The sequence below is a fragment of the Tachysurus fulvidraco genome, chromosome 23 (assembly GCF_022655615.1).
Source record: "Tachysurus fulvidraco isolate hzauxx_2018 chromosome 23, HZAU_PFXX_2.0, whole genome shotgun sequence".
Taxonomy (NCBI): Eukaryota; Metazoa; Chordata; class Actinopteri; order Siluriformes; family Bagridae; genus Tachysurus; species Tachysurus fulvidraco.
This window is the reverse complement of record NC_062540.1, coordinates 16,386,251-16,396,261: the sequence shown is the minus strand read 5'-3', so window position 1 is coordinate 16,396,261 and position 10,011 is coordinate 16,386,251. Positions and strand designations below refer to the sequence as shown.

At 38.6% G+C, this 10,011-nt stretch overlaps 1 protein-coding gene across 1 annotated transcript; it reads left to right on the top strand.

The window, feature by feature from the left end:
* The first annotated feature begins 737 nt into the window (after positions 1-737).
* pfkma (phosphofructokinase, muscle a) lies at positions 738-9,560 on the top strand. The gene is made up of 22 exons (XM_027170405.2): positions 738-923; positions 2,098-2,171; positions 2,286-2,363; positions 2,462-2,651; positions 2,871-3,036; positions 3,151-3,195; positions 3,336-3,444; positions 3,630-3,725; positions 3,893-3,985; positions 4,177-4,302; positions 4,508-4,572; positions 4,712-4,775; positions 4,909-5,055; positions 5,197-5,267; positions 5,367-5,454; positions 5,563-5,715; positions 6,433-6,597; positions 6,694-6,755; positions 7,011-7,122; positions 7,200-7,299; positions 8,510-8,615; positions 8,820-9,560. The coding sequence occupies exons 1-22, from the start codon at positions 833-835 to the stop codon at positions 8,974-8,976; spliced, it is 2,358 nt and encodes a 785-aa protein (XP_027026206.1). The 5' UTR covers positions 738-832; the 3' UTR covers positions 8,977-9,560.
* Positions 9,561-10,011: the final 451 nt, after the last annotated feature.

Genomic DNA, 10,011 nt, shown 5'->3' with positions numbered 1-10,011 from the left:
CTTTCAGACTAAATGCTTTCAAACATAATGTAATAATGCACGATGAGATATTTAACTAGTTAAGTGCATCAAAGCAGACGAGGAGAAATTACCGTAAAGCAGCCTGCGAAGACGACATCAGTACCATACCTGCTTTATAAATAAATGCTAGACTACATCTTATTTAGTTTAAAGTGATAAATAATTATGTTATGCAAAAAACATGTACTTTTCAGTATCCCTGCTATGCAAATGATCAGCAGGGAAATGTGTTCTGTTTAAATATACACACTAAATAGGTTGTAATGCTTTTCTTTCTCCTGTTGTTGAGTCTATGTGTCAATCAGGTAACTTAAAATAAAAAAAATAAAATCTGGACACGAAACCTGCTCGTCTCTAAATATAAATATATTAAAATTGCAAACTGCCTTTTTAAGATTTACTGTATAAATTCAAAAATAGACTAGAGTATAGTAGTGGAGGTTAAGTCATGCACTATAATAATGTAGAAATTATGTACTTACAGTGTAAGTACTTACACTTTTAAGCTGCATGATTGACCTTTATTCATGTGACATGAAGTAGATCATATGTTGTTCGAGCTTTTATTTTAATCACAGGTCTGTTGATGCATTTAGCAAAGGATACGAAGCATGAAGGCAGCAATGCCTCACTTATATTTAGTTGTGCAGGGGGAACGTGTGTGTTTGTGTGTAAGGGGAGGGGGTAAGGGGGAGAAAGTTGTACTATAAAAACTTCTCTCTGCAAGAGTCTTCTCCTGGGAAAGTAGCATACTCGTTGGGTTTGCGCTGTCTTTCCCTGGCTGCTCAGCTCTCGGGAGCAACTTCTTATCATGTCGAAAACACAGGCATCAGCAGTGGACCCCACTAAGATGGGTGTCGGAAGGGCGATCGCGGTCCTGACTTCAGGAGGTGATGCTCAAGGTATGTAAAGAGAATGGCATGAGAACGCTCTGTTGTACCAGTAAGCACAGGGAGTCCAGTAGTTCCTTTGTGTCGAGTTCCAGTGAAAGTGCCAGCTTTTTTTTTTAAAGGCAGCTAAAGGAAGAGGTGAAAATAGACAGATTCTTTCATTTATTAAAAAAACTACTAACCCCTTTAGAGTTTTATACATAGTTCAGTTTATGGATACATTTTTGAACAAATTACTTCTGTTCCAAGATTATATGCAGTCTTATGATCAGCCATATGATGTAGTATGATCTTTTCAGTGCTCTATAACCTTTAGCTTCTCTTGTCCTGTGCCTCAGCCTCTCTTTGATATGTTGCTTAATTTAGCTTCCATGACCTTTTTCTGGAATGACACAAAGTTGTAATGGGAACACTGGATCAACAGCTGTTCACTTCTGAAACTGGAGAAGCTGCGTCACCTTTAACACAACAGGGCCCATGTTTCCTGGCCTTTGCAGACGTTGAAGGAGATACTGAAAAAGGATTAAGTGATCCCATAGCTTGTATGATTGCTGTCTCCTTAAATGTGTCATGCTCATGTCTCCAGATTCTTCAAATAACAAATTCAGAAGTCTTGAGATTTATATATATATATATATATCCACAATCAAAGAATTCTGAGGCTGCATTTATATACTGTACAGTATACAGGTGCTTTTTTTGCTCACTGTGGTTTTAAATAGTGAGACAAAAGTTCTGCTTGTAGGTTTGTTTTTCGCATTATTCGGTGTACAGTAAACCTGAGAGATACAAAATAATGTGGGGAAAAAACCTAGAGATGGTTTTGCATGAAAATCCCACAAGATTAGCACTTTCTGAAATCCTCACACCTGACACCAACGACCATTTTCTCTTTTCTGACACTCTTGACCTATCTGTGCATTCTTTGCACTGCTGTCACATGAGTGGAAAATTGACCAAGTATAGTTCTGCCAGACAAAAATGCACAATATTGTAAAAAAAAAATATAAATATAAAAGGTATACTTGTTTCTAGCATTACTGGGCAATGCTTTTTCAAATAATGGATATGATCATGGTTTTATTCACATTGTGATTTTTTTTCTAGTAGTCGAGGTAATGTTATCTGTAATCATTACTTTGAAGATGAATATTCTCTGTAAAGCTCACACTTTGTCTGTTTTCAGGCATGAATGCTGCAGTGAGGGCCACAGTCAGAGTTGGTCTTTACACAGGAGCCAAAGTCTTCTTCGTTTGTGAGGTCAGGAATAGAAACCTGTTTGTTAAGTGTTCAACTGTAACTGATCAAGGGGAAAGCCAACAGGCCAAATTATTCTAATATTGAAATGGATGACTATTTGTTTTGGTGTTGCAGGGCTACCAGGGGCTGGTTGATGGCGGTGATAATATCCGCCAAGCTACATGGGAGAGCGTGTCCATGATGCTCCAGCTGGTGAGTCGCTATAAACTTATATATTATTTTAGATAATAAATGTTTTTAACATTTAATTTGTAAAGATTTAACTAAGTACATTCATGGATACTTTTTAGGGGGGCACAGTGATCGGCAGTGCTCGCTGTAAAGATTTCCAGACAAAGGAGGGCCGCATAAAGGCAGCATACAACCTGGTCAAAAGGGGCATCACTAATTTGTGTGTTATTGGTGGAGATGGGAGTTTGACTGGAGCCAATCAGTTCCGTACAGAGTGGAGCGATTTGTTGGGGAACCTGCTCAGTACAGGTGAGTCTCTACAGGTGTATTTACAGGTGAGTTCTCTATCAGATTCTGGGTTCTTCACAGAATGTATATTGAGATCAGGTCACTCTTTAATTGCACACAGATAGACACCATGTAACCAAGGTCCAGGTTGTAAAATTAATAGTAATAGCAAGCTACTGAGTTCTGTAGCAAGTATTGATGTATTCGACAACAGAAAGCTAACTTCGGATTCTCCTTCAGGCAAGATAACTAAAGACGAGGCCCAATCAGCATCACATCTTAACATCGTGGGCATGGTTGGATCCATCGATAATGACTTCTGTGGCACAGACATGACCATCGGCACAGACTCCGCTCTTCATCGCATCATGGAGGTGGTGGACAGCATCACCACTACAGCACAGAGGTAGGCTAAGTGTGGGTACATGGAAAAACTATGATCATTTCCTGCTTTACCTTGTCGTATTTGTTGTGTATCTGAGAGGTTATTTTAAATTGTAATCATTTCCTTTTTCTATAGTCACCAGCGTGCGTTTATTTTGGAGGTCATGGGAAGGCATTGTGGGTAAGAACACATTAAGAAATGTCTCAATGCACTCTATATTCTGTGAACTCTGTATTCTGTATATGTCTCAATATTCACTGTAATACGACATGAAGTAAATGAAGTCTAAATTCTGTGTTGTATATGTGTAATTGTTTCAGTTACCTTGCCCTGGTTACTGCACTGTCATGTGGCGCTGACTGGGTGTTTATTCCTGAGATGCCACCAGATGATGGCTGGGAAGAACACTTGTGCAGGAGGCTGACTGATGTATGTTCCCAACACACACACACACACACACACACACACACACACACACACACACACACACACACACACACACACACACAATCATAGTGAGCCATAATTAACCCACAGTCATAATTTTTGCCATATGTAGATCATGTAGCGTTTAAACAAAACCTATTTCCTGCATGTTGCATGATTCGTCTTAGACCAGGAACAGAGGATCTCGTCTGAATGTGATCATCGTGGCTGAGGGAGCCATGGATCGGGCTGGCAAGCCCATTACTTGTGAACAGATCAAAGATGTAGGTGACTAATCATTCAATTTATACCTGATTTGAATATACACAAGAAAGAAACAAAATTCTATATTTGCTAAAAACATACACTGCTACAGGATCTTTATTCCTCATTAGGGAGCCAGTAATAGATCTATCTGTGTGTGATATGTTGGAATTCCCTCTATGTGTAGTTTGTATCCAAGAAGCTGGGCTATGACACCCGTACCACTATCCTAGGCCATGTACAGCGAGGAGGCACACCTTCAGCCTTCGACAGGATCCTGGTGGGTATTCTTAACATTTTTCCGGTCTCACTCACATTATTATTATTTGTCTACATTCTGTGTTTAATGTGTGTGTGTGTGTGTGTGTGTGTGTGTGTGTGTGTGTGTGTGTGTGTGTGTGTGTGTGTGTGTGTGTGTGTGTGTGTGTGTGTGTGTGTGTGTTTGTGTGTGTGTGTGTCCAAATGTAACAGGGCAGCAGGATGGGTGTGGAGGCTGTGATGGCCCTGCTTGAGGCCACTCCTGACACACCAGCCTGTGTGGTCTCACTCTCAGGGAACCAAGCAGTCAGACTGCCCCTTATGGAGTGTGTACAAGTGGTACGTCCCTCCAATGATTGAGGTGCCCTGACTAAAAATCCACATAAATCAGCAAAAACTTATTTATAGTGTTTTCCATAATGTGGCTAACTTACTGGATTCTGGTCACTCTGTGTAAATATTTTAAAATATTTTAATACTTTTCAGCGTCAGTTCTGAATTTTGCTTTAAATGTAATGAAGGTGTTGGTTATTCTTTCCAACAGACCAAAGATGTCACCATTGCAATGAAAGAGGGCAGATATGATGATGCTTTGAAACTCAGAGGAAGGTGTGTGTTTGACTTTAGTTCCTTGGCGCCAGACATTTGATTAGTAGGATGTTGTTGTGTACACTGCACATTCATTTTCCTTTTTTATTATCATTATGTTGGCTTTATTCAGTTGACACAATAATATTTCTGTCTCCAGGAGCTTTGAGAATAACTGGAACACATACAAACTGCTGGCCCATGTGCATATTCCTGAAGTCAAAGTAAGTTTCTTTCTATGCAATGTCAGTTCAGTCACCTCCCAAACTGTGCTATGAGAACTACTGATGGAATGAACACACTATACCTGCCTTTCTTTCAATCTCTCATTTATATATTTTCTTGTTTTTTTTCCAGAGTAACATTAATGTGGCCATTCTGAATGTGGGCGCACCATGTGCAGGCATGAACGCGGCTGTGAGAGCTGCAGTCAGGATTGGCATCCTGCAAGGCCACAGCATGCTGGCAGTGCATGATGGTTTCGAGGGTTTGGCCGAAGGAAAGGTGAAGAACTGCTCTGTGCTTTATCATTACACATCACAGACTATCATGTAGCACATCTTGCTGGATAAGAAAATTGTGCAACATCAAGGGTGATGTTTATTACATATGTCTCAGTACCAGTGTTTTCAATCCTTTCCTTAGATTGAGCCTATAACTTGGAACAGTGTTGGCGGCTGGACAGGGAAAGGAGGCTCTGTTTTGGGAACTAAGAGGTACTCATGACTACTAATTACACACTTCTTGTTGCCACTTTCCAGCTATCATCACCTTCTCTTTGAGTAGTTCTCTCATTTCTGTCCATACTTTGACAGAACACTTCCAGCAAAGCACATCGAAGACATAAGCCTGAACATTGCCAAGTACAACATTCACTCCCTGGTCATTATAGGAGGTTTTGAAGTGCGTAACATGAAGACAATCCATCTACCAGCCAAGCACAATATTATCAAGATACAAATCTTTTCCTATTCTATTAGTAATTCATTAATGGGTTTTCTTCCTACACAGGCGTTCTCAGGTGGTCTGGAACTTGTCCAAGCCAGAGAGAAGTACGAGGAGTTGTGTATCCCCATGGTTGTTATTCCAGCTACCGTCTCAAACAATGTTCCTGGATCAGACTTCAGCATCGGAACTGATACTGCCCTGAACACAATCACCACGGTCAGAGCTGTAACACAAATCTACACAATATTTAATAATCATGTTTGTGTCTGCACAAAAGATGACATTTTTTGCAGTTCTCATTAGTCCTAAAGGAAAAACTACTGATCTATTTGTATTTTAAAAGTCTATATGCCTCATAGTCAGAACTAAAAGTCAAGATGGCTTCAAGGCATGTGAAGTAACACATGGACAATGTTATTAATTGCTGAGTTTTCACCATCAATTAGCTAAATTAGCATATATGTCCAACAACCACACAGTCATTTTAATGTCATGCCAATTTCAACATCCACCAAGAACTCCACTTCCCAGAACACACTCCAAGTTATTAAGCCAGGGACCACTATCCAGTACCAAGAAGTGCACTACAGTCCTTTAAAATATTTATTGACCACTTTGTTTGCTGCACTTGCTATGCACGAGGTGAATTCCGTGTATATTAATGAATATACGGTCTGGTTACTGAATTTTTTTGTCAGCGCCAAGGAACTACAGCTGCTCTCTGTTTGGGTCTTTATGCCAAGGCCCATCTTACAGTGTAGTCGGTAATACATTTCTATCATTCTAAATACAAGACAGATGGATTATGATATAAAATCACAAATAGTTTTTTTTATTTTATTTTACCTTGCTGCTTCAGCTGACAGATTAAATACACCTGATGTGTATTTAATCTGTGATCAGTCCTTTATGTATGTGTGTTTGGTTACTTAGACCTGTGACAGGATCAAGCAGTCAGCCGCTGGCACTAAACGTCGTGTGTTCATCATTGAGACTATGGGAGGTTACTGTGGCTACCTGGCCACCATGTCAGGCCTGGCTGCTGGTGCTGATGCTGCCTATATCTATGAAGAGAAATTCAGCATTCGTGATTTGGAGGTTAATATACCAAACTAAACAGGACAAAACCTAGAATGATTTCAAGTGGGTTTAAGTCTATTTTATGGACTGTTCTTTTTTCACTGGTGCTTGCAGAATAACGTACAGCATCTTGTAGAGAAAATGAAGACGACCGTTAAGAGAGGTCTGATTCTCAGGTCGGTTTCCAATCTACTAAGTAAGAGAAATGATTTCATAATGATAAACTGTTTGACTAATTTATCTATCGTTAGATCTGTATATATATATAATTATATATCATATAATTAATTATATATATATAATTTTTTTAAAAATCAACAGATTCGAACTAATAATATTTTTTTAAAATTCAGCAGAACTGTAGTATCATTATAATCAAGTACTTTTGGGATATATTTTTTTAAGTCTTTTTTTTTTATTTTATTTTGTAGAAATGAGAACTGTAACTCCAACTACACAACTGACTTCGTCTTTAACCTGTACTCGGAAGAAGGAAAGGGGGTTTTTGACTGTCGTAAGAATGTCCTTGGACACATGCAGCAGGTGAGTGATGAACAACCTTTTACAAGCAGTATTCTCTCAGATTCTTTTTATTTGACCTAAAATCGATTTGTCTCTAGGGCGGTACTCCAACTCCGTTTGACAGAAACTTTGCCACTAAGATGGGTGCTAAGGCAGTTCTCTGGCTTACTGAGAAGTTGAAAGACTGTTACAGACATGGTGAGAGTCAAATCCAAGCTCTAATAGTCCATACGTTTATCTCTAGATGGTTGTCATTATATATCAGATATGAACTTTTTCACATTTGTACATTATATATTTTAGTGTTTATATACAGTATATTAATGAATGTTTGAATGGATCTGAACCATTTTTGCATGTAATCTGTTCTCCATACACGTGACACACAAACATATTGGTATAATATATAATATATATATATTTGGTGCGGTATTTGGTGACTTTTTAAGCTATCTTGTTTTACATCAGTGTTGCTGTACGCTTATTGTCATTCACTCTAACAAGATTCAACCATCACGTAGGGTAAAATTGGTTTACAAATTGAAATCGTAGACTTTTAAACAGGGGGGCTTAGTGGTTAGCACGTTCGCCTCACACCTCCAGGGTCGGGGTTTGATTCCCGCCTCCGCCTTGTGTGTGCGGAGTTTGCATGTTCTCCCCATGCCTCGGGGGTTTCCTCCGGGTACTCCGGTTTCCTCCCCCGGTCCAAAGACAGTAGTTTGATTGCCATCTCCGTAGTGTGTGATTGCGTAAGTGAATGAGAGAGTGTGTGTGCCCTGCGATGGGTTGGCACTTCGTCCAGGGTGTATCCTGCCTTGATGCCCGATGATGCCTATGCACAGGCTCCCCGTGACCCGAGGTAGTTCGGATAAGCGGTAGAAAATGAGTGAGTGAGTGAGTGAGAGAGAGAGACTTTTAAATATTTAGACTTTGCTGCCCATTACGTTCCCACCCAAAAATTTAACCCTGACTTTGTAACAGAAGAGAGAGTTTTTCCCGTTTCATTGCATTTGACTTTTGATATTCTGCTGCAGCCACGCTACACTAAAACAAAATCGATGTACAATCACAGCACTGACCACACTCCAGCATGTTTATAATTAGAGAAGGGACCTGATAATGCCAGTGTGGTGTTACAGAACAAATGAAAAAATAATAGTTTCTTATTGGTACTTTGCTTTTTCATTTTTACTGCACTTATCCCTAATGGTTAAGTTTTCCAGAATCACTACTAATAATAATTTGTACATGAAAAAGTATTAGAATATACAGCTCCCTGCAGGACCTAAGGGTTAGATGAGTGAGATCGCTGGCACTAAATGAACCCATGTCAGGTGAACAATGATGAATGAGCTTTATACCTGTGTGCAGATGTGCACAGACTGCTTACATCACTTTATCTGTGCAGGGCGTATTTTTGCCAACACTCCAGACTCAGCGTGTGTGTTAGGCATGAGAAAGAGAGGACTGATGCTCCAGGCCATGAGTGAGCTCAAGGAGCAGACTGATTTTGAGTAAGTCTAGATTTTTAAGTTGAACAAAAGCATGCCTTCAGTAATGAACCATAAAATAGCATATGTTTTACTGGTGATATACTTGTAATCACTGTTTACCCACTTGCCTTAGATGCAGACATTTAGATTTCCACTCTTTCTCTCTCTCTCTCTCTCACACACACACACACACACTTTCTCTCACTTTCTTCCTCTCCTGTTTAGGCACCGTATTCCAAAGGATCAGTGGTGGCTGAAGTTGAGGCCCATTCTGAAGATCTTGGCCAAATACAAGATAAATCTGGACACCTCAGAGCATGCTCATATGGAGCATGTTATCAGCAAGAGAGCTCCAGTCTCAATTTCTGGTAAAATGTTTTAAGGACTGAGAATGGAGAAGTTCAAAATACATTATGTGGTTGCATAGTGAATCATTATGCTGGTTTACAAATGATTGATAATCCACAACTGACAACATACTATTCATTACATGTTTATTACTGCTATGTAATAAATGAAATATAAATCAATGTTTTACAGAGACTATTGACTGATAATTCAGTCTGTTAATCTTTACCCATTTATATCTTCATTAACCTTTTAACTTGTTCCGTGACATTATAAGATCCAATGGTGAGTGAATATATAAGTTCAGTAAGTCATTAGTAAATACTTGATATCATATTTGATACTAATTAATAAATAATGAACTATTATATAAATCAATTATGGATAATCAATGATTAACCAACAGCATACATTACTAATATGTAACACTTAATGTAAATTGTTATCAGAAGGATTAATATAAAAATTAAACTTATTTACTGTCTCATCTGCTTGTAACCTTTATAATTATGTTTGTCTTTACCTCTTGTTCATCTTCCCATCTTTGTTTTACGAATTTTATTCATAGCACATACAATTTGTGAAACATCAATTAAAAGTAAACACCAAAAAACTCAATCTTGTCTTTATCATTATAACTTTTATTCAGAATTAGGCAGTAAATTGAGATGATGGAAGAATTTGCCTGATATTATTAGTTTCGGTGTGCAGTTGATTGGTGATTATGGTTCTGTGCTGATGTATGGAAAATTGTCTTCAAATCCCAGCACTGTTATATTGTCACTGTTATATTGGCATTGCCAGAACCTTGAATGAAATAAACAGCTGTATTCATTGGCAAGAAACAAGACTCAAGATGCAATGTTGTCCAAGGTGTAGACATCCACCTTAGAACATTATTTAGATTCTGATTCTTGAACAGTGCTCTTTTGTTATTTCTGTGAAAAGGCATTAGTTTACTGCTATGCAGATGTCACGGGTACCATTACAATTTATAATGCAGTATATATAATCGCAGTTCTGATCTTGAACTGCATTATTAGAATCTGATTCTGACTCTGACTCTGAT

Coding starts and splice junctions, on each gene's coding strand:
- pfkma (XM_027170405.2), top strand. CDS start 833: ATGTCGAAAACACAGGCATCAGCAGTGGACCCCACTAAGATGGGTGTC. Junction 3,196..3,335: donor GTCATGGGAAGGCATTGTGG/GTAAGAACACAT, acceptor TAATTGTTTCAG/TTACCTTGCCCTGGTTACTG. Junction 5,056..5,196: donor AGGGTTTGGCCGAAGGAAAG/GTGAAGAACTGC, acceptor TCCTTTCCTTAG/ATTGAGCCTATAACTTGGAA.